Source organism: Dysidea avara, chromosome 5, assembly GCF_963678975.1.
Source record: "Dysidea avara chromosome 5, odDysAvar1.4, whole genome shotgun sequence".
Classification (NCBI taxonomy): domain Eukaryota; kingdom Metazoa; phylum Porifera; class Demospongiae; order Dictyoceratida; family Dysideidae; genus Dysidea; species Dysidea avara.
In genome coordinates this window covers 12,234,565-12,260,720 of record NC_089276.1, presented here as the reverse complement: position 1 = coordinate 12,260,720, position 26,156 = coordinate 12,234,565, and the positions used below count along the sequence as shown (strand labels likewise).

At 37.4% G+C, this 26,156-nt stretch overlaps 1 protein-coding gene across 2 annotated transcripts; it reads right to left on the bottom strand.

Moving 5' to 3' along the window:
• Positions 1-4,379: 4,379 nt before the first annotated feature.
• LOC136257039 (broad substrate specificity ATP-binding cassette transporter ABCG2-like) lies at positions 4,380-10,474 on the bottom strand. 2 transcript variants are annotated; one of them, XM_066050153.1, is made up of 18 exons: positions 10,348-10,450; positions 10,229-10,294; positions 7,783-7,992; positions 7,657-7,716; positions 7,406-7,520; positions 7,161-7,313; positions 6,956-7,113; positions 6,752-6,906; positions 6,622-6,702; positions 6,200-6,372; positions 6,082-6,147; positions 5,740-5,822; positions 5,604-5,693; positions 5,427-5,551; positions 5,212-5,366; positions 5,071-5,160; positions 4,924-5,009; positions 4,380-4,567 (listed from the first exon to the last, which is right to left on the bottom strand). In XM_066050153.1, the coding sequence occupies exons 3-18, from the start codon at positions 7,986-7,988 to the stop codon at positions 4,411-4,413; spliced, it is 1,953 nt and encodes a 650-aa protein (XP_065906225.1). In that variant the 5' UTR covers positions 7,989-7,992; positions 10,229-10,294; positions 10,348-10,450; the 3' UTR covers positions 4,380-4,410. The 2 variants fall into 2 exon arrangements, with proteins under 2 accessions (XP_065906225.1, XP_065906224.1); XM_066050152.1 differs by lacking the exon at positions 10,229-10,294 and having other exon boundaries at positions 10,348-10,474.
• Positions 10,475-26,156: the final 15,682 nt, after the last annotated feature.

Sequence of the window (26,156 nt, the reverse complement as noted above, 5' to 3'; positions counted from 1 at the left end):
GCCTTTGAGTGATTATATTTTACTTAGCGCATGCGTCTTGTAAACCAGAGCAAGCAGACAAAGCGAGGGACAAAGAATCTACTATTTACAATATGTTGGGGAATTTGTACAGGTGAATAAAGGAGCTTTCTGATTGCATACTGGTACCGTCATAGAGAGCTTGTGCTAGGGAATGTGTTTGATGATTATAACTGAGGTGTGTTTCGGAATCACTACAATCATCGCAGGACCTGAAAATTATCTGACAAATCCTGCTATTTGGTCGGACAAACTCAATTGTATTGTACAAAAACTTTCTAAAAGTGTTCAGACATTAGCCAAAAATGGTAGATGTCTGACCATAATTTCAGGCTCTGTCATCAACAGCAACAATGATGATTACTCGGATGATAATGGAGTTCCTCTCATCGCTGTGGTAGTAGACGGTGGCTGGAGCAATTAAAGACCCACTCCTAAATCACCTTATAATACCCTGGTGTCTGGATACTAAGTGCATACTAGAAAGTGATGTTTGGTGGGAGAACAAAATTTAATGTTGTCACGTGTGCTGTCAGTGAGGTCACTTACCAAAGTTACACACTTAATGTATTCACACTTATTTAAAAATTGTCATCAGTACTGCACTATGGAGCCTCATTACAAGTTGGAGCCTCATTACAAGTTGGAGCCTCATTACAAGTTGGAGCCGGAGAAGGTGTATGGGTTGAATAGTGTTTTAACTTGCTGAATGTATGCTATGAAAACTTGTTCTTTGCATGTGAATGTGTTAATATTTTGCTTGAAATAGTAAGTTTTGTTCATGTTACTCAAGCTAGTTCCTACCTGTTGCAGTCTTGTCAAATTGTTCATTTTGCCACTATACATCACTTATTCCTTTCTCTGGTGTGCAGGCAGTCCAGGGAATGTGACAGTAGTAGTTAACCAGCGATCAACTCGCCAGTATACAATATCCTTCAAGATATCCTTAGAGCAAGCTTGTCCTGCTGCCAGACTTCTGTTTCAGTGCAGGCCGGGGCTTTTCAATTAAAGATTATAAGCGTCCATACTGAAAAATCTGAATTTGGTAAGTCCCTGCACTGAACTAGAGGTCTGGCCACGTGAGACCAGCTTGCTCCTCAAGTTAGCTCTAAAGATATCTCAAAGGGTATTGCCTACTGGCAAATTGATCGCTGGTTAACTTTTGTTGTCACATTTGATTCCCTGCACTGCCTGCATCATTACTACACACCAGGATAAGGAATAAGTGATGTATAGTGGCAGTAGCGAAATTATTAAGAGATAGATTTTGCATATTCCACTGTTTGTCTTTGGCATTTAGAAATAAGCTGCAGGTACCCTAAGGGTGCTTACTAGCAAGATTTTGTAAATCCAACCATAGAATGTGCGAAAACCAAAAATATGTCAGTCCAGTAGTCCAGTCCACTGAATAGTTACACCCTTTTGTGATTAAGTTAGGGCAAAAATCATTGAATCTTTTATTATGAACCAATGTCTCAATGTGTTGGGATGCTAAATGGTTTTGCCCTGAAAAATGCAATTGTCCTTTCTTCTACGGGCAGCTTCCAACCACAATAAAATTGAATATTCAGTGTAATGCAAAAAGGTGTTCTACGTATGTGATTCTTCAGACTCCAAGCACAAATAGCTGATGTTCAACTGCATTATCTCACCAAAAAGATATTCTTATTGACATGACTTGGTACTTCATTCCTTAGTCACTAGCTTTTGGAATTTATTTGTATTTTACCAATATCAGAGGCATCAGTGAGATAAATTCTAGATAGTACCTCAAAAAATTGTGCCAGTAACATGCACCCACAAAAATGAACCCAGCGTGGACACAGCAAGGGTGAAAAATACACAAAAAAAAATGTTATAGCTATAATTAATAAGATTCAATAAGTTTCTAAGTAGGACACAACCACTAGTGCTCCCTGTAGTCCTGTGCCATAAATATTTTTGGGGTGGGGTATGGTTATATAGGTTGGCTTATCAATAAATTTGTTAAAGTTTTTTATTGAATAAAAATTAAAGAGGCAAGCAAATAAAACTGCTGACGACCAAAAGTTAGGAAAATTATAACTAATTCAGCAAGTGGCTGCTAGACATTATTTTCAGCTTAGAATTTTTATTATTAATCACTATAGAAATCTGTGTATTGATGAATCAGAAACCATGAAATAAAATCAATGTAGCCATCATGACAACAAGCCCCATGCTTGACAAGCAGTATTATACCATATATAGCTACAGATATGTGGTCTGATTAATAAAGCATGTATCCAAGTTTTTTGAAAGCCACACCTTTTTTTACAGCTTATCTTTTTTTGCATAGATTTATTTTGTTTTGTATTTTCATTATGGAGCTCGAGGTTCCTGGTTCAAGCGCTTTGGTAAACCTTTTTTGTTTAGTAGTTTTTTTAAAACTATTCAGTAACTGTTCTATTAGAGTATTTTTACCCTATTTGCCATACCCAAAGTTGATTACAAGGCCAATTGGCCATGTGTACTACAGTGCATGCACACAAACATACTTACAGCTTTTTAATTGTGCTTATATATAATCTCACAAATGTAGCTGTCTATTCTTGTGACTGGACATGCTCCCATGCTGGGCCAGGTTAAGCAATGAGTATACTGACATAATATTTTGTATACTGAACACTGAAGAACAGCAACTTTGCACATTTTACACTATTTGACAGAATATTATATTTGGTCGTACATTTGCCAATGTGCACACACACCTCTAGCACCAGTACTGACTACAGTTAAAATGCTTGTTCACAGTACCAAGTAAATCATGCTAATGTTGAGAAACTCTCATTTCAATTCCTTCCCATGTGGGGAACTTCATTACATCCTCATTCATCATAGACTCAAGAATACAGCATGCAGTGTGCATTTCAAGGAACTTACACAAGTACAATCAGTCAATCACATGTCTAATCACTATCAGCATCTTTAGTGGCTTCCATTGGAGACTTTAATAAAGTATTGTTTTCAATGCCTGATGCATTGCCATGCAGTTTAACCATTTGGTAGGCTTCCTTTGACATGACAATTTCCCTAGATACCACTTAATATTTTCACTAAAGCATTTTTGTTACAAGGCCACATAATGGTGGAATGCATGTGGACTACACACTGACCGATGGTGTTTTGTGTATACACTGCACTTGTTTTGATTCATTTGAAGCTGTGTACTAGTCTCACAGCACCCTGACCACTTAGGGTTCTGTGAGACTAGCATGTGCTCAGTCATCCAGTATGGGCTTCGTGGGTAGCAAGCAGATCACAAATACTTTAATAAGAAAGAGTGTTGACACTTTACACTTTGGCATAGTGGCTATCAAACATGAGTGATTTGTAACATCACATATAACTGTGAGCACAATAGGTTTAATTTATGGACAATGCAGCATAGCATAATAGGTCAGTAGATAAATACTGAAATATACAGGCTGGTCCTATAGTCAACATGTTTCTTTTGCTATAAAAATGTAACCAATAAAGCATGTCACCATGGAGTTTTGCCCTCAACTAACTTCACCTTCTAGCTGACTTGCTTGCTGGGATATATTCATATTAGTAAGGCACTGTCTATAGTTTTGATAGCGTTTACTTCAATCCTGGGTATCTAGTTAAAAATTTGATAGCAAAATTTGTCAGTTGTTCATATCACAGAATTTGAGCAACTTTGTAAAAATGTATCTCCTCCCACAGATTACTGCCTATGAAAATTTCATTGTTACACAAATTGAACTGAGCCCTCAAAGCATTTAACAAATCATGTGGTACTGCTTAACCTGCCACAAATATTCCAAAATCTTTTCCACATGTCTCACCAGTCAAAATTTTCACCATATATTTCCACCCATAAAGTACATAGTCTGTAATGTCTGCTTTTGACAACTTTATTGTCACCATGCACTATAGTTAGCTGAAATTTTATCCTCTTGCCACTTTTCTTGTTAAACTGTTTTCACAGGATTAGTTCAAAATTAATTGTAATTAAGGTAGCACAGTAGATGATTGTCTTTTAGGAAAGGGTAATTACAAAAAATATAATGAAAATGCGTACTCCAGCAACCAGTATGATTTTTTGTAATCAGGACTCTTGTCCATGCATGGTCATCACACATTTGGGGTATTCTCCAGTTAGGAAACTATAGGATATAAAGAGATTCCATTGTAATGATGGCATGGAGGCATGTTGTTGGATATACTTCCTGTGGTTAGTATGAATATAGTGAGAAAGGTATACCCTTTGTCTGTGGTAGCACGATAATGGCCTTAGTAAATTCATAGGAAGATAGACTGATATATAGCCTATGTAAACAGCAATAACCTTCCCTTGATGGCTTGATGACAAAATGTATAGAAGCATCATTATAATAAATAACACATTTATCTCTCTTTCTTTACACACCTCAAGGTGATGTATGCAAGTGTCAATACAATAGTAACATACAGGAACAACCCCAGTTCATTGAACCAAATGTTGTAATGAAGGTAGCCCAGTGAGTCAAGGTAGATATCTCCAATAACAGTTCGGTTCACATCACTGCAAGAAATTAAATATAATATCTCATGTGAAATTCTTTACTGTGCTGAATATTACAGTGAAACCTGTCTAGTGGTCATCTGTGTAGAAAGGTTACGTCCCTTAAATCTTATAAATTACCCAAGTAAGAGATCTATCACAACTGATTATTGAATAACTATCAGGGTTTTCTCATCCCAGTAGAGTGCTGAAAGAGTTTACTTCTCAAGTTGTTACTTATTTACATTAACAGAATATAACTACTCTATTACTTTTAGGGAAGACTGTGTACCTAGGTCAAAAATTATGGTCCATAAAGCGACCAGCATTATAGACAGGTTCCAATGTAAAATAAAAACAGCACAAGTCCAACTCACCACTCATAAATGGTTCTGTTAGCAAAGAAGTGGTAGGGGATTCTGTCACAATAATAGGAACCTTTTAGCTCATTCTCAAATAACGCCTGTTAACAACTCAATCAGTAAACATGTAACTAGCTATAACAGTTTTAGGCAGAAACTTACATTTAAGGAGAAACGAAAAATACTGATATACTGTATCCAGCTTAACCAGACAACCACAGTATTCAGGTTTACTAAAAAACCACCAAAAATCTACAAAATAAAAACAAAAGTATACCACACATCTACAGGTCATGTATGTACCATTTGGAAAACGAAGGATATAGCCACTAGTATGGTCGCCAATGCAAGCACCCTAACACCAGCACTGATAAGAAAGGCTGTTGCAGATGCAGCACTAGACACTAACAGCAATGTCAGTAAGTAAATAGCAAAATGGAGAAGCTCCTTCTTCAAGCCTTAGAGAGATAAACAATACCAAACATGTAGACATGTGTTCACTTGAAATCTTCACTCACCCAACATCCAGTATGATATAGCAGAATACATTATTACTGGTACAATCCTCATGGGCAGTAGATCACAAAATACTTTAATAAAAAAGAATGCTGACACTCTGTAATATCCTCTGGCACTTTGGTGGCTGCATGTAAGTAAGTATTACATAACGTTATCATTAGTACTCTATTACGTACATAAATATTGGTCTCTCTCGTATGAACAACTCTATGGCAGAGATGCTTCCAAACACGATGTTTGTGGTGACAAAATAGAATGCTCCAACCCTGTATGTGATGGATGTCAACACGCACACACAACACACATAGTGACCTATTCTGGAATCCAGTAAAGTTGTCTTTTAATTGGAAGTATATGATTCCCACGATAGTGGACAATATCAGCATCACTAACATCTGAATGGTGTAAACAATATCCAGTAAAGCAATAGTATGTAATACATGGTCACCTCAGAGGTTAGCTCATACAATATAACGAATCATGAAATAAATCTTAGCAATGTTTTAGGAGCTACTTGACGTAGACCCCAAAACAAAGTCTTACTGATGCAATGGCTATTATCACAACAATATTGTCAACACTACAAAATGTTTCTTAATCTATAATATGTATGTAGCTACACTGCTACACATGATATATGTATGTTCCACATACCTGTACTACAGAGACAATAGGATTTCTCACTAAGTTTCTTACAGCACGTACAGCAAGAACTCCAAGCTGCATAGAGAGTATTGTCAGTATTACACATATTGAATTTTTGTGGACATACTTGCCATGGAAAACTTCTAGAAAATTGAGAAACTCTCCTAGACTCCCTTACGCTTGGTGCTTGTTCTGATATTGCATGCAATTCTTTAGTGACTTCGTGACACTGTGAGCTTTGTGTGTAGGCCACAACAAGTTGGTTCTGGCCAGTATTTTCACTGAGTGAATACTGGCCACCTGTAGTATCAGAGATGCACTGGTTGTGTGCAATTTACACAGGAAGGACACTTGTGGAAATCAAAAAAAAATAAATACCACCTCAGTTATGATGAAGATTAATAGCCTACCATTATGCAGTCATATACAGAGTTCTTATATTAACATTTGATTGCATTAGTAAAGTTCATAAGTTTAAAGCTTATAGTTTCAACTTCAAAGAAAAACAGTGGCATAATAGCTAACAGAGGTATAATTTAAAAATGTTACCCTTCATTTCTTGTGCTTCACAAGAAATCACAACATCAAGAAAAAAGTCAGCAGGATTGTTGTGTTGCTCACATTCATACCCTACAACATATCAATGATGTAAAAGCATAAATCTAGAACATAACTATACCATTATCACTAAAGTATTGTAAAGCATGATCTCCAGCTATTCCATGGTACACCACATTTCCTTTAGACAACAATGTCAGTGTGTCAAACAGTTTATAAATGGAGTATCTTGGCTGGTGGATGGATATGATGATCACTCGATTTAGTTCACTAAGACTAAATAGAGAAAAAAAACAGTAGTGAATTCATTAACATCAACACTCACTCCTTCAATAATCTTATCACTGATATGGCAGTGGAGGCATCCAATCCAGTAGTCGGCTCATCCAGGAATAGAATCCCTGGAGCAATGATTAACTCCATTCCAATGCTAGTGCGTTTCTTTTCTCCTCCAGAAATACCCCTGATAAACTCTGTTCCAACCTAATAAGTAATCTATGAAGATAGAAAACAAATTAATGACTACTTACTTTGCTATCGGCTACTTCGGTTAACCCAAGCTCTTCGATAACTTGCTGCACTCTCTCCTTTCTATCAGTTCTTGTGTATACAGATGGTAACCTCAGAGCAGCAGAGAAGGAAATGTTCTCTCTAACAGAGAGTGTCCCCATCACAATGTCATCCTATATGGGGTAACAGAAGATAATATAACTACTGTATAATGGTATATTGCACTGTGCTATATAGGTACCAAGCATTAGTATGTAAAATTCACCTGGACAACATAGGCTGATTTACATTTGAAATTAACTGGCTGGATTTCACCATTGATCATAACAAGACCACTCAGCCCCTTCCTGTCCTTGTGACCTGCAAGAATATCCAGTAACCTGTGTAAAAATGAAATAGAATAGTTAAAGAATAATAGTTTTGGATGGGAAGTACTACACATTTGTGCTGTATGCTAAATCTGCTCCGTATCATGATTTTAAAAACATCAGCATGCAGTGAACAATAATAACTTACGTGGTCTTTCCACTACCAGTTGGCCCCATTATTGCATTCAAACCAGTTTTCATAATACCACTATGAGTATACATTAACATATATAATTTGATATCAAACACTCCTGCACACAGATGGTATTGGTACCTGATATTATCCAGTATTGTCTTTGGTGGAAGCTTCTTAAAACAACTTCGCTGAGATACCTCATAGCTGATGTTGTGAAATGACACACACTTATTAGACTTGTCTCCTCCAAGTGGATCCTTTACCAGTAAACCATATTGTAGGGCAGTGGAACTTTTGTTAACCAGTAACGATGTTGACTCATCAGTAGCTAGAGTCTGAGCCATTGTGCTACAGCAGGGTATAATATAGCTTTGTAGAACAGCCAACTTACTTTTCTACAATAGCACAACACAAGCATTACAATTGTGTCATGCATATAGCATCACAACGCATGCAACCAACAAGTATTGTCAGCGGTACATGTATTTTCCAATCCAAAGGCCACATCAACTTATTCTCATCCACCAATACTAAAAGTACTAATATGGGCGGGTGGATCTTTTTTATTAATTGTATTAAATGGCTCAAATGACTCAGAACAACTTTCTTAGTCTGCTCCAGCATATAACTAGTTGACTAATAGTTGTATACAACCAATAACGGTACAAATAATCATTAAATGCAGCAAGCAATGCGGGTGGGGATCAGAAAATAATTTGTGGCCCAATCAAAAGAATACATATCAACTTTTGTATTTGTAGTAAACTTATCTGACACCAGTGAGACAGACCTACAGGTACATGTAGCACATGTGGCCATCATGTGATATGAACACATCATTATAAAGTGCTATAATATAAGATAACTCCATAATTATAGTCTCAGGTGTGATGATAAACCTGCACACCTCACCTCACCGAACACACATTTGTATAATTTTATATACAGCTAACTCAACAACTGCACATCAAATAGCAACTAAATTTGTTTTTGCTATGAATACTGTCATGACCAAGCAAAAGGCCACGTGACAATACTATTAAGTTACTTAGTTCCTTGTATCCCTGAAATATGATACAGGTAGTTTAGCAAGTGTCTGTATAGAGAGTACACAGCACATAGGAGATGGAATTTCTACTGCTTAGTTTCAATCATGCATGCAATGCTTTAGCAGCATGACTTCTTGATACTACTCTACTAAGAAAGTGTGAGAAGGTAAACCCACACATGCAGGGAGACAGAATATTGCTCCAAATTTCACATCATAAGTGCAGTCATGGTCATAATAGAAGTTACTCTAATGTCTTTTGCATGCTGGTGATTCACATCACAATAATTCTTACCATAAGTCAAATGAATCATGCCATAACTATTACATGTTTGATAGTACATTGTTTAGTATATAGTGATTGGTGCCAATCATATTGACAGTAAGGTACCTCAGCTACTCTTGGCCAGTATATGGTTTACAAGCTAGAATTACACATGGTAAGTGAACATCAAATAAGAACTGGCTTCAGTATAACTTGTAGGAATTCCCAGCAATACATTTGACTGAGATACCTCCGTCTCTTTGTATAATTATAACACTTAGTATGCACATACACTTGCTACTCTTTTATAGCTATAATGCATTAAGCCACAGCTATAACCACTGCAAATACGTTATTTGTTTTCCGTACACCGCACATCAATGTACCATATTCCCTGTTTATCTTGCATACTGTACAGGCCCAGAAAAAACGAATCTTGTAAGGGTATGTGTCAGTTCACATGTTAGCGTACTAGCTAGCTATCGAACATAAATTTACCTTTTCATAATTCCTGCAAAAATATGCATATAATATTTATGAAGGTACAAACTTTTATGCAGTTTGCAATGACAAACAATAGCTCAAAAAGCTGCTAATCTTTTATACGCCTGCATGCAAAAATGCCTGGGTGAAGGATGGGAAACAGATGATTTATCTAGAGTGGGCGGGCGGCCTATAGACTACATAGAGCTATGCATTTAGCAAGTAATGTAGCTACTATCGAAAGTACTTTGATCTGAGTGGATACAAAGCGCAGAGATATAGCTACACTTCAAAGAGACTGGCCATGCACAAGAGATTACATGCATGCTTAGCTTTGACTAGCAAGTAGCAGCATTGTGAGCTAGCTATCTGATAGCTAGCTGCCAATTAACTTGTACTGTCTCAGGTTATTATTATTATTGTTTACTGAGCAGTCAGCCCTGCTGGTGTGCTCAGGAATCACATAAACAAATACATTAGGTACAATAATATGATTGGAGTCTAGCTGTAAATAGATCAGTATCTGCAATTTCAATTGTATCAGTTGGTAGTATGTTCCACTCGTTTATTGTTCTTGAGAAATAGCTGTTTTGGTATGCCGTGGTGGATGAGGTAGGTAAAATATAGTGAAGATGGTGGTATTGTTACTGTGGGCCCGCCCATCCTCCTCCAGTTCTGCTGCATATTTAGCGTTCTTTCTAACAGCCCTTCGTTCTGAGTTTGAGTGTCTCGTACATACCTGGTTTACGCTAAGGGGTTGGTCTGTACCATGCGTTGATCGTACTGACCTCGAGAGTGACCATAGACACGCCCCAGTGCACGAGGTATGCACGATCAGTCTGTCTCGTAGTCTACTACGGATCAGTTATCCACAATTATGATACACAATAAACGACTACGAACTTACAATGATCAAGGACATTGATGCACACTAAACTTGCACAAAACTCCACTGACAACAACTGCTGGTCCCCAAGCTAGGCGCTAACGAATTAGAGACTAAGTTTACGTAAACACCCAGAAATAATTTTAGCGCCTATATACTGTACGTCTTCAGAGCCCGGGCGCCGGGTGAGAGCCAGACGTGAAACTTCACACTTCAGAGAGAGTCGACATAATTAAGAGACGATCGTTAATAGAAGTGGAGCAAACTTCTTAGGTGAAGGAGCCTCTGATCGAAAAAAGTATGCTACGTAGCACTGCGGCCATTGTGAACTATTGTCAGTTTCGTGAGTTTTGCACACTGACAGAGAATAGGCCAGAAGAGAAGAAAACGATGGCAACACTAATGATGATGGAATACCTGCAATCACTGTGGTAGTAGACGGCGGCTGGAGCTCCAGCCAAACCCTGAAGTTAGGGGATCGACTCTGGGCACACCCTGGATGTGATCATTGGCCCGGGTACTACTGAGTTTATGAACCAACTGATTGGAGGTTTGCATATCATCTCTTAACCTGAACACACTTACTGTTCTCACACTCATTTAAAAGCAACTACAGTTTGCGGAGTCTGACATTTGCTTCAAGATTTTAGCCAGAGAAGATGCATAGAACAATGTGCACATCGAAACAATGAAATGTTGGCAAATCAATCCTTGCCACAGGGTGTAGCACGTTTATTGGGAAATTTGCTGCAACTGGTCCCCCTTCTAGAAAGGAATATTTAATGGTCAGGCTAGCTATCTGAGAGGCCATAATAGTTACTGTAGTTGCCAAAAGGCTAGGTTGGCTTGGGGTACTTATACCCACCTGGAATATAATAACAAACACCTGTGTAAGTGTACTACCACCACCATATTAATGTGTCAGTTTCATGTACTGGGCTTCAACCCACAACATTGCTTTAAACAAATACCTTGCTCATGCAATGTGATGATAATATGCAATGTGAATGATAAAGCACTCAGCTTTGCTATGTGAGTGCTCTATTAGACTAGGCAAAGTAAATTCACTGTTAATCGTCACTGCCCGCATGGTATTTTGAAGTTGTACCACAATTTTCATTAGATGAGCTTTTGTATTATTTGTAAAATGAATGGTATGTAGCTCAGTTATGCATAGGCATAGCAACTTTTCACTGCCTTAATTTCACTCACATCTATATACTGAATGATATACTCTTAGACTAATATAGAGCAGTCATAACTATACTCTATTAAAAGTTAGGTATGGTTGAGTTGTGTAGCATGCAACCAACTGTATTTATATAGCAGTATGCATGAGCAAATATAGCTATGAGTAACTTCAGAGTGCAGGTGGAAGATGAGGCTGATTCCAAAGAAAATTCCTATGACATCACAGCAGTTAAGAACTGCCATTACACTTGTACCATAGATAGCAGTATACTGGTAGCATGTATATGTGACCGGATTTGACAAAACCAGGTTTCCACACACAGACGTCCAATTCTCAGACTTTGTCCAACTGTAACTTAAGCACTATAAATGCTATTGACCTGATTTCTTTTACATAATCATCTCCTAACATTGTACATGCAGTGATAGGTCAGACTTTGAAGGTGACTGTATACTGTTACATTGAGTAATGGTCCTCCAAAGTCATAAAACTGGATGTGTATGGAAGCCTGGTTTTGTCAAATCTGGTCACATCTAGCTATATCAGTTAAGGAATACTGATTATAAGGCTTCACCAAGAGTTAGTAGTGGATAGGTGCAGCTCAATGGTGGTTAAGTAATGTCTGACTTTCTCAATAGCAAATACCCTTTTCAGCGATTTTTGTTCTAAAAATCGGTGTGATCTTCAAATAATAAAAAGTGAAAATTGATTTCCCGCCCTTGTACTTTTAAAGAAATCCTCTGATGATAAATTGTGAATCAAGGCCTTAGCATCTTGGCATGCACCTCGTGCTTTATCTGTATAGCACTCACACATAATTCCATGGTGCTACAACTGCTGACTAGCACTGTTTACATCCGATCATTCTATATACATTGCTTATAATATTTGGCAAACTTACTCCACCCTTATGGGAAGGTCAGACACTGTATGGCTGTAATATTTTTTAGAACCAATAGACATTACTTTCTGACTGTTTATTAGAGCATTCAATGCTCCATTGATAGTGGAACCAACGTAGCGTGTCATAATGATAATACCACGCATGCTACTTGACAAACAACCGGAATTAAAATCTTATCACATTACATGGCAGATTCTTAATTTTGAGTCCTGAAGTTTCTCGTTTCTTCCAGTACAATATTTTGTAACATCCAAACAGGACACTCTTTGGTACTGACTATATTTTAAACTTATTCCTTTTAGATTAAAAATTATTTTATATTCACGAAACCTTTTTGTATAATGGGTTGTTTTTGTTGCAAAGAAGCTTCACTATGCACTGTCCACAGCAAAATACATGGTGGCAGACTTGTTAGCACTAAATTTTTGTTTTTATTACAGGTGTCATTTCTCTATAGAATTCTTAATTGAAGTTGCACTTTCAGGTAAGAGAGTTTGACACCATCCTTATTAATACAACACAGCACGTGCACTCTAATGCTGAATATGGTTGTCAGATTTTGAATAATGCACTTGCATGTAGACTTCTCTTCTTGAAACCTGTAATGTTACCCAAACTATGTGGAAAGCAGCCAAATCCACATGCAGTGCATGTGGTGACTTGATTACAGGTGTCATTCTAAACTGAGTTTGCACTTGCAAGTAAGAAAGTTTGACACTACACTGCAGTTACGCATATTAATTCCACACAAAATTGCACGTGTACTGCTATGTTATATTCTTGTAAATCAGCGCACATACCTACACTAATTTTACCAACAACATTTGGGACAAAAAATCATCAATACTGCATAGGTGGTAAAAGTAAAAGTAGTACATAACACTAGCAGTATTGATGATTTTTTTTTTGTAGTGCATGGACATTGAAGAACTAATCAATTGGAAAGTCAAGTAAAATACATGCCAATAGAACAGTTGCTATGCTGTTTTTAAGCTTGAGATGTGGCAGCAAAAATGATAAATTTTCAAGGAGAATATTGAGCATAATAGGTGAGAAAAAAAGGAATTTTCTGGAAAGAAAGCCCTAATATTATACAGCATGTAGTAAGGACCACTTTGAGATATTGTTGCTTGTTAGTCTCATGCACCCAACCCATAAAGGGTCATGATCAGGCACTTGCTGGTAAGTACTGAGCTACTTAACTGTTAATGTCATGCTGTACAGATGCTTTGACAAGCTATAGTTCTTGCAAGCATGCAATAATTTCATTAAGGTGATGTATAAATAAAATTACTGTGAAATCCAAGCCAATATCTGTAATGCCTAAAGTTGATTCTGCATATAAATGATTTGAAGATGATGAAACACAAAGCATATATAGGTTAGGGCTGGACTCTCAAACTGTTACAAAGTAAATAATCTTAGTTACTAGCTAGACCAACATGCAATAGAATTATATAGCTACTGATGGAAGAAAGAAAACTAAGCTGAAAAAGTGTATTGTACCCCACTCCTTCATATCTTCTCAAACTGTAAGTGCCTCTAGTTCCAGCCCACAATAGTACTAGTATTCACTACTGGAGGATTTGTCCGTGAAAACCCAATAAGGTTTTGTATAGCTAATGAAAGTCAAAATTTCATTGGTGCAGTGGTCTGGTCCCAATAAATTTTATCATAGGACAAAATGATAATCCAGTGAAAATACCAATGAAAATTCCGATTAAAGTTTCCAATTTCAATGGAAATAAACTTCACATTTTTTTTCTTTTTGGGTTTTCATAGGCCAGTAGTGATTAGCGCGGGCCCGGATACTTATATGCGCATGTCACACTATGCTTGGCCCCACCCATAGTTTCCTGTTAATCGAAGAACAAGAATGAAAGGGCGATGAAATATTACAAGGATGTAAACACAGTTGAAGACCTACCGCTAAAACCAAGCACTTTCAGTGTATTCAAAGTTATCCTGTTTCAGTGCATCACGACGTTATTGTGGATCCCGTTATCACTAGTGTGTGTACCATTGTACCTGTCTGGTCTGATCGTATGGGGACGACCCCCTACAATACCACCATGGTCTAGATTCTACAGGTATTTCACTGCTACGTGGAGGGAGGGAAAACCAGAGGATAGTATTCATTTCACAAATAGAATTTTGGTATTCCAGATCATACTTGACAGCATGATGAAGTCACCCATTAATGGAATTTGTTGGTTCCTGGATGAACTCCTTTATCCTTCATACCACAATACTGATATTAAGGATCCAGTCTTCATCATATCGGCTAACCGCAGTGGCTCCACACAGATAACTGAATATTTAGAAGGTGAGGATAAAAAAAATTTCATTAGTCCAATGGTGATTGAAGGATTGTTCCCTTACATTTGGGTTTGGAGATTGGTGTTACCAGGTTTGAAAATGCTTGGAGTAGATAAACATATGGAAACAAGGTACTTATCAGGATTTGGTGAAGAGTTCAGGAAACGCCACAACTTTAGTCTATACAAGTCCGATACTTGGGAAGTTATACTTGGCTCAGGGCACTTATTGACTATGCTCTGTGAATATTTAGGTTGTTCGTTTTTCAAGTGGGGGTTTGTGTTCTCTGTATTAAAGAACCATCCAGTAGACAAACAGTTTTGCAAATGTTTTGTGGAACTAAATGATTGTATAATGAAGAAAGTGATGTATCACCGAGGCTCACCTAAACAACGTGTGATGGTTAAAGGACACTTTTTGTTTGCTGCTAAAATTTTGGAGAAAAATTATCAAGGCTCTAAATTTATCACTATAGTACGAGATCCGCTTGCACGAATCCAAAGTTTAGTTAATTGGACAAAGGTAATATCTTGTGATGGTCCACCACATAGACTTCTTGGATTATTTCCATCAACATGGAGAGTAGTACGTGATTGGACTGTAGAAACAGTTGTATCTTATTGTGAAGAGGAAATGTTTTTCTATAATCAGTCTGAAGAGAACAGAAGAAATAAACTTGCCATCTCTTTTACTAGTTACATTAATGACTTGACTGGCACACTACAAAACATTTACTCATTTTTAAACATTCCTTTACCAGTTGAAATGTTGTCTAAAGCCACTGCACTACAGAGCAGTACACATAATCGCACAAAGAGGAAGAGTACATATGATCCAAAGTATAATCGGAGCCTATCCAGTCTTGGTATAGATGAGGACAAGTTAAGAGAACATCTTACTGACTATATTAACTGGATGAAGGAACTTGACAAGAAGAACTGTTAGGTTAAGAAAGTGTACATGTGCTGTTTTGTTATGATAGTCACAGTCATCCATATGCACTATTATAGTTCAATGGACTTATTCACATTTGTGCATGCATGTGTACCGTGCTAGGTATTTGTATCAAATATTATAACTTCCTATAACTGTTCTGATTTAATACCTTCATTTACATTGCACTAAACAGCAGGTGCATGCTTGTATCTGTATATACATAGATGCTGCCTTGTACATTAAAATCAAACTTTAAGGGTGGCTCTTGTTCACAGTGATGTTCTTATTGAAAAGTAGTAAGATTTCAAGGCAACATAGTATTGCACAAGTTAAATCATCCTACTGCTATAGATAGCTCTTAGGGTCTCCAGCTGGTGCCACAATTATGATGGCATGCTTTTCCAATTGAATGGATTTGCTCTTGCTTTTGTGGATAACTTGTGTACAGTATAATATAGTTGGACACCGCTTTAACTGTTTTAAATATATTAGCACACATTCACAATTTGTGGTGCACATATGGAGGGATTTGTCCTTAGAATAATTACATTTGGAAAGAGTTTAACAGAGTTGCTATATATCCTGTTTTGGAGGGATGGTAAATTGTGAAGTGTACGTAGGCACTCTCTTCAAGTCTCTTAAAAACAAAGATTTAAAAAGATTCTCTAGGTAGCATTCATATAATTATCCACGTAGCTATTAACAGATTTATTAATGTAAAAAGAAATGTGCATTTAGGTAGTCAGAAGGGGAGGGAGGGGTTTCAGGCATGGGGTTCCAGAAACCTCTGAAAGTTTACAGGAATAATCTTAGTTTGACAGCACAACTTAAGTTGGGTGGCTGGAGCCAAACCCTGAAGTTAGGTGACTCTGGGCAAACTGAGAACTGATCTTCATTGGTGTGAAAAATAATATGAACTAACTGATTAGAGGTTGCATATCGTCTGAACACACTTATCATTGTTCCATGCATCTTCTCTGACTAAAATCTTGAAGCAAATGTCAGACTCCACTTTACTACAAACTGCAGTTGCTTTGAATGAGTGTGAGAACAATGCGTACATTGAAACATATGCATTTTATGAAATGTTAGCAAATCAATCTCTTGTGTACAGGTGTGGCATGTTTTTTGGGAAATTCGCTGCAACTGGTCCCCCTTCAGGTCTGAATCTAGCAAGGAAAATTGATGGTCAGGCTAGCTATCTGAGAGGTCATAGCTACTACGGTTGCAACTGAGCTAGGATGGCTTGGGTGCATACACACATCTGGACTATGATAACATACACTGGACTAGTGTCAACATGTGTATAAGCGTACAACCACTGCCATGTTACTGTGTTAGTTTTATGTGCTGAGCTTCCATAAATAATTTAAAGCAAATGCCTTTTTCATGCTATACAAATAATAAAGATATCAGCTTTGCCACGTGCTTTATATTAGGCCAGGCAAAGTTAATTCACTGCTTATTTGTCACTGCCCAGGCTGAGTGGTATTTTAAAGTTTTACCAAAATTTTCATTATTTCATCACTTGAGTTTCTTGTATTGCTATTGTGCAATAGCTGCTGCATGGGATGTAGTTCAGATACACACAGGCATAGCAACAGGACTATATAGGAAAACCAAAGCCCTATTTGGATTTTTTTTCTGAAGCCTCAAGTTCAGTTCTCACTTCTGATGATTGATGTACCAGTACTATTAGACTGAGCAGTCATAGCTATACTCTATTAAAAGTCATGATCGGGTGCAGCTGAGTTGTGCAGCATACAACCTACATTAAACTGTTTTTGCATGAGCAAATATAGCTATGAGTAACTTCACAGGATGCATGTGACCTCATTTAAGACGAGGCTGATTCCAAAGGAAATTCTTATGGCATTAATTACTGAGGCTGAAAAGCAGTTAGCAGTATACTGGTAGTATGTTATATCAGTAAAGGAATATAATATATACTGATTATAAGGCTTAACCAAGAGTTAATAAATGTGGATAGCTGGTGCAGCTCAGCAATGTATGGCTTTCTAACAGATAAAACATATATAGCAAAAATATTCTTTTTAACGATTTTTGTTCTAAAAATTGATGTGATGTTTTTATATAATAAAAAGTGAAAATGACTGCCCGCCACTACTGGACAATAAATCCATGCTGATACCATGGAATTCCCGTGATCCTCATCAATACGCACTTGGTATTTTTCATTGGTAATGAAATACCCATGAAATGCACAAAGCAAAATAATGTACCCATGAACAACCCATGAACGAGTGAGTTTTCATGGGTTTGTATGTATGCACAACCCATGAAAAGCCAGTGAAATCAAACCCATGAAGAACCTGTGGAAAGTCAATGAATATTATACATAGGTTTTCAACAGGTTTTTCATGGCAGTGATTTCACAGATTTTCATGGTATACATACCCATGAAAACTCACTCGTTCATGGGTTGTTCATGGGTACATTATTTTACCCCAGCATTTCATGGATATTCCATTACCCATGAAAAAAACCAACTGCAGCATTCATGGGTATTTCATAGGATCATGGGAATTTCATGGTAATAGCATGGATTATTATTGTCCAGTAGTGTGCCCTTATGCTTTAAAAACATCCTCTAATGATAAACTGTGAATTAATTTTGCTTGGCCTTGGGGCATACACCTCAGGGACGTAGCCAGGATTTTTTGAAGGGGGGTTCCAACATCAGTAGTGAGTTATCAGAAGCAGGGGTCTGGGGGTGCAGCCTCCAGCCGCTGAAAGATTTTCAATATTTTAATGAATCAAAACTCAACAAATTGCTATATTTTTATGTGAAAAAGTACATTAATTATAATGCATATAAGTGCTCCTGGGATAGCTACCTAGTGGAAACAGACTGCTACAGCATAACACAGAGACGCATACGTACGTATAGGCACCTGTAAGTGATAGGTATCCCACTGGTATAGGAACCATGAAAGTTGAAACCACTGATACAAATCACAATCAAAACATTATAGCTACAAATATACATAGCATGGATTCATTTTGCATTCCCTAGTGATAAATTACTGGAGTTCTATATCTTTATACACTGCACACCAAAGCTATAGCAGTATAAGGTCATGCTCAGTTTTGCTTTTAATGTTAAAATGTCTGGAAAACTCCACTAATGAAATTCCCTAAACATATGGATATTTATAGGCATGTTCTATTAGAGTATACATGACTGCTCTAATAGAGTATATACCTGACTGCTCTATTAGAGTATATCGATCTTTTTAACAAGTTTTCAAGAGGGCTCATGTTACCCTTCCCTGAGAGATGAATGCAAGCTTTATCAATTGTTTTACTGTGCCATAAACTATTACTCACTCATTTTGTCCTGCCACACTAAATGGTGTGTTAGGGTCCTGCTGTATTAAAACTCAGAAGTCTAAATTTTAAGGGGGGGGGGGGGGGGGGGGGGTTTCCTGAACCCCCCTCCCTACGCCCCTGCACCTCATGTTTCATTATTCATGTAGCACTCACAACAATGCTTTAAGAAGCAATTCGTTGTCCACGGTTCCGTGGTGCTAGAACTGCTGACTTTTGCACTATTTACACCCAGTTATTCTACATTGCTTATTTGGCAACCTTAATCCATCTACATTGGCAGGGCATTATCCACTGCAGGGGCGGATCTAGGATTTATAAAAGGGGGGGGCTAAGTCAAGGTACTAATCTCTTGGGTAGAGGTGTGCGAAGCATGCTGGAACTAGGGGGGTCTGGGGGCATGCCCCCCCAGGAAATTTTGAAAAATTGATGCTAAAATACTGCAATTTGGAGACATTTCCACATAAAATCCCTAATATTTTCTGCCTGTAGATATTTTATATACTGCCTTTAGATTATAGGTATGGCTCTCTGAAGCATTTTGCTAATGGAAAAGTTTGGGTAGGTACAGACAACCAAGAATAGGTGCATGTTAGAATAATAATGTTGAAAGTGGAAAATTTGAAATTTGAACAATACAAGATTGAATTTGAGAGCATTTTCAATGGTAATTGTGTACCTGAATTAAGTATTGCCATACATATTAACTACACAAGTAGATGAATGAAGCCCTTTAAACAGACCAATGCACTTCATTGTATGTATAGGTGCAGGCAGATTTGGAAAAAGTCCATAGCAGAACCAACTACATGTTTCCAGTGAATGTTCTATTAGAGTAGTTAGCTGACTGCTCTATTAGAGTATCTCGATCTTGTACACCTCCAATGCTGATCCGGGTCCTTGTTGCATAAACTTTAGCATAAATCCACTGATAATACCTTGGAAAGATGTTTATAAGGTGGTTTTATGAGTATTTGTATTATTAGTGATCATATAATTATGCTAAGACAAAATTTCATTATAATACTCAGCATATTGATCAAGTAAAGCCTAAATATGAAGGGGGGGGCTTCAGCCCCCAAAGCCCCCCCCCCCCCTGGATCCGCCCCTGCACTGTATGGCTAATAACCTCTTTTCAACCAATACATACCATCTGACTGCTTTATTAGAACATTCAATGCTCTATTGATAGTGGAATCAGCATAGCTGTCGTAATGACGAACCATGCATGCTGCTTGACAATTAGCAACTGAAATTGAAGTCTTATCAGTACATTCCATGACAGATTCTTAATTTTGAAGCCTGAAGTTCTCGTTTCTTCCATACAGTATTTTGTAACATTTAAACAGCTGCAAGACACCCCTTGGGTATTGACTTATTATTAATAGCTTTCATTGCAACCAATACTATATTCTTATCCATAAAACACTTTTGTAATGAGTAGTTTAAGAACAAGAAATTGTGGTCTATTTTGTTGCAAAGAAGCTTCACTGTACACTGTCAGAAGCAAAAATACACGGTGCATACTTTTGTCCTTTTTACAGGTGCCATTGTTCTATAGGAATTCTTAATTGAGCAGGTAAGAGAAGTTTGACACTATGCATAATGATACCACACAACATCTGTACTCTGTTGCTGTTGAATATGGCCATGTCACTAGATTTTGGAAGATAATACACCTCTTCTTAAGATACCATACCCCACTAGGGACCTGTTAGAAAGCTAAACCTGTAAATACAGGAAGTCATAACTCATAAACATGTAACCAAGCTATGTGGAATGCAGAAAAAATCCCAGATCCATGCATGCGGTGGTGACTTGATTACAGGTAGTTCGTAATTGAGTTTGCACTTGCAGATAAGAGAGATTTGATGCTACGCATGTTAATACCACTCAGCATGCATGCATTCTTATAATTGTAAATCAACTTGTGTACCAGTAAGGATAACTACACTAATTTTGCCGACAATATTTGGGACAAAATATATGTGACCGGGTTTTGAAAAATCACCCATATGGGCATGCCTGAAATATTTAGATTTTTTTGTGAGTTGCTATTGAGAGCAGGACATAGTTTTAAATAGTTCAAAAATTTTCTTGTAATTCAAGGTATTGATAATGGCTTACAATCATCAAACAATTAAGTGGATTTGCACTATCAAGTTGAAGATGCTTTAATAGAACAGTCACACATATTTTTGAGTTTGAGATACTGCAGCAAAAATTATAAATTTTAAGCAGAGTATTAAGCATATTAAAAAAAGAAATTGCTAGAAGGAAAAATAAATGGAAATAGGATTGTTCCAAGTGTCCCCAATATGAGACAGCACGTACACCCTGTATATTAGGGATCACTTTGAGTTATTATTGCTGGTTAGTCTTGCATGCCCAACCTGTGAAAGGTTAAGCACATGAGACTAATAGTTATTGGTGGTATAAGTGCTTACTTAACTGTTTATATATCATGCTGTAAAGGTGCTATGACCAGCTATGTTTCTCTCACAAGCATGCAATAATTGCATTAAATAGTGCATAAATTATGAGCATTATTGAAGTGTCTGTATAAAATTCAAGCTAATGTTTAAAACTGACCCTGTTAAAGGCAGGTAAATGATTTACTAAACTAGTCCGTTATACTGCAAATGTGTACATAGTGGTAAAACTCATAACACACTCTCTTAACCTATAGTTCTTTTTTTCAAGTTCCTTCACCAATGTAATTAATTTAGTTCTTCATCCACACCAAGACTGGATAAGCTTCGGCTATACTTAGGATCATATGTACTCTTCCTCTTTGTGCGATTATGTGTACTGCTCTGTAGTACAGAGGCTTTAGACAACATTTCAAATGATAAGGGAATGTTTAATTTTTTTGTAGTGTGCCAGTCAAGTTATTAATGTAACTGGTAAAAGAGATGGCAAGTTTATTGATTGTAGAACAACATTTCCTCTTCCCAATAAGATATTGCTGTTTCTACAGTCCTATCACGTGCTACTCTTTATGTAGATAGAAATAATCCAAGCAGTCTATGTGGTGGAGCATCCCTTTGTCCAAACTTTGAATTTGTCTAAGCGGATCTCATACTGTGGTGATAAATTTAGAGCATTGATAATTTTTCTCTAGAATTTTAGCAGCAAACATGAAGTGTCCTTTTAGCATCACACATTGTTTAGGTGAGCCTCATTGATATATCACTTTATTCATTATACAATCATTTAGCTCAACAAAACATTTGCCACCATGCGACAATGATGACTTTACTGTAACTGTCACTCAAAGAGCTTTTGACTCAAACAGTTGATTGACAGGGTCACTGAAACAGTTCCAAGTCAAAACCAGCAAAACATAGCTCTTTGCCCACTGGATGGTTCTTTAAGACAGAGAACACAAGCTCCCACTTGAAAAATAAACAACCTAAATATTCACAGAGTAAAGTCAAGAGCCAAGTATGATTTCCCAGGTATCGGACTTGTATAAATCAAAATTGTGGTGTTTTCTGAGCTCTTCACCAAATCCTGATAAAAACTTTGTTTCTATGAGTTTATTGATTTCAATCACTTTCAAACTTGGTAACACCAGCCTCTTAAGTAAAAGACAAGAAAATTTTGGCATACCAACTCTGAAGGATAACAATGGAACATATAATTCATACGAATCAGGGGCAGATATTTTAAACAATTACTTTTCAACTGAGTTCACTAAGGAGAGCACTGATAATTTACCAAACTTAGACAGCTCTCATTACCCCTCCATAGACCCTCTAATTGTTACAGTAAATGGAATTGCCTCCTTACTGTGTGGTCTAAATGTACATAAAACCTGTGGCCCAGATGGAATCTACCCAAGACCACTGAAAGAAACTGCTCATAATGTTGCCCCTATGCTCACAATATTGTATATACCAAGCTTCCTTGAAACAGCACAAAGTTCCTTTAGATTGGAAAAAGGCGCTGGTTGCTCCGGTCTTTAAGAAAGGTAACCACATATGTCCATCTAACTACCATCCTGTCTCAGTGACTTGCATCCCTTCTAAGACATTTGAATATGTCAATTTTATAGTCACATCTTTCAACCCATGACATACTTTGTAGTGACCAACATGGGTTCAGAAAACATCACTCGAGTGATAGTCAACTCCTCACCACAATTGAAGATTTCTCACGGCATGTTGACACTGGGGCACAAATCGATGTTATATTATTGGATTTCTCCAAAGCTTTTGATAAAGTACCACATCAGTGCCTGTTTTTGAAGCTTGCACATTATGGAATTCAAGGCCCAGTACTCGAATGGATTAAAGATTTCCTCACTAACGGAACACAGCAAGTTGTATTAAATAATATCACTAGTAGTTCAGTTAATGTAGCCCCAGGGCTCTGTCCTGGGACCTCTTTTGTTTTTTCTGTATATCAACGATCTCCCTTCTACTGTCTCATCCCATGTTAAGTTGTACTGTCTCATCCCATGTTAAGCTGTACTGTCTCATCCCATGTTAAGCTGTACTGTCTCATTCCATGTTAAGCTGTACTGTCTCATCCCATGTTAAGCTGTACTGTCTCATCCCATGTTAAGTTGTATGCAGATGACACTTTCATATACAGAATTATCCACACACCTGAAGATATAGCAATATTACAAAGAGACTTGGACACCCTATCTGAATGGGCAAAGAAATGACTGATGAGTTTTAATCCTTCTAAATGTATCCATCTAACTATCACCCGCAGGCGGATGTAAGCTGTGTAACAGGCTGATTTGATGGACAGCTGACACTGATTAAGATTCCTTTACAAGAAAGCTCTGGTGGAATTGGATTTGTTAATTATCTTGTTGATGTGTTCAGACCATGAAAGATTGCTTGTGATGGTAACTCCAAGGTATTTGGCACTGGTGGTTTGTTGAATAACTGAGTCACAGATTGAGTAATGTGATGGTAAAGGATTTGTCTCTATGCTTCAAGTTGGAGATATAAACAGAATTGAAATGGTCCAATGTCGTTCTGTGAGATTTGTGCATAACAATTAACTTTAACAGAACAGCTATATAGCATCACAACAATGTTAAACCAACTGAACTGGCCAACTTTAGAGCTTAGAAGAAACCAAGGCAAGCTAAATATGTTTTACAAGATCATCAATAATCTTATCTCAGTAACACATGACCATCTTACCCAGTCATCTACAACCACCCGGGGTCACAATAAGAGATATATTCAGCTGGCAGCTAGAACCAACACATATCTGTACTCCTTCTTTCCATCTGTCATCAGACTTTGGAACTCCCTCCCTGAAAAAATTATCAATTTCAAAACACTTTTAGAAATTCACTTGTCTAATTAGCTTTAGTGTTTACATGTACGTCATAGTTTTGCATAAATAAATAATAACTGTGTTTACATCCTTGTAATAATTCATATTTCATTGCCCTTTCTCGTTCTTTGATTTTCCGGAATCTATGGGTGGGGCCAAGCTTGCAGGAAACGTGGCATGCGCATAAGTACTAGCTAGCCGGCCCGGGCCCACGCTAATCGATGAAAACTATGAAAATCTGAAAAGTTTAGTAAACCGCCCACTCACCCCATTACATTTTTGAGGTCAATGAAATGGTAAAGAATGGATCTACTCGTGGAGTGGTGGCCTAATCGAGGACAGGACGATTTTCAGGATGAACTATTACAAGGATATAAACACGGTTGAAGACCAACCACTGAGACCTAGTATTTTCAGTGCTTTTAAAGCTATCTTGTCTCAGTGTATCACTACTCTATTATGGATTCCATTATCGCTAGTTTGTATACCTTTATACCTGCCTGGTCTGATCGTATGGGGACGCCCCCCTGCAATACCACCGTGGTCTAGATTCTACAGGTATTTCGCTGCTACGTGGAGGGAGGGAAAACCAGAGGATAGTATTCATTTCACAAATAGAATTTTGGTACTCCAGATCATATTTGATGCTGTGATAAAGTCACCTATTAAAGGAGTTTGCTGGTTCCTGGATGAACTCCTTTATCCTTCATACCACAATACTGATATTAAGGATCCGGTCTTCATCATATCGGCTAACCGCAGTGGCTCCACACAGATAACTGATTATTTAGAGGGTCAGGATAAAGAGAATTTCATTAGTCCTATGATGATTGAAGGATATATCCCTTACATTTGGGTTTGGAGATTGGTGTTACCAGGTTTGAAAACACTGGGTATAGATAAGCGTATGGAAACAAGCTACTCATCAGGATTTGGTGAAGAGCTCAGAAAACGCCACAATTTTGATTTATACAAGTCTGATACTTGGGAAATTATACTTGGCTCAGGACACTTATTGACTATGCTCTGTGAATATTTAGGTTGTTCATTTTTCAAGTGGGGGTTTGTGTTCTCTGTTTTAAAGAACCATCCAGTGGACAAACAGTTTTGCAAATGTTTTGTGGAGCTAAATGATTGTATAATGAAGAAAGTGATGTATCACCGAGGCTTACCTAGTAAACAACGTGTGATGGTTAAAGGACACTTTTTGTTTGCTGCTAAATTTTTGGAGAAAAATTATCAAGGCTCTAAATTTATCACCACAGTACGAGATCCGCTTGCACGAATCCAAAGTTTGGTTAATTGGACAAAGGTAATATCTTGTGATGGTCCACCACATAGACTTCTTGGATTATTTCCATCAACATGGAGAGTAGTACGTGATTGGACTGTAGAAACAGCTGTATCTTATTGTGAAGAGGAAATGTTTTTCTATAATCAGTCTGAAGAGAACAGAAGAAATAAACTTGCCATCTCTTTTACTAGTTACGTTAATGACTTGACTGGCACACTACAAAACATTTACTCATTTTTAAACATTCCCTTACCAGTTGAAATGTTGTCTAAAGCCTCTGCACTACAGAGCAGTACACATAATCGCACAAAGAGGAAGAGTACATATGATCCTAAGTATAATCGGAGTCTATCCAGTCTTGGTATAGATGAGGACAAGTTAAGAGAACATCTTAGTGACTATATTAACTGGATGAAGGAACTTGATAAAAAGAGCTATTAGATTAAGAGAGCGTGTTGTTTTATTATGATAGTTTGACACAGTCTTCCACACTTATTTTGTGCAGCTGTGTGGGTATTTGTATC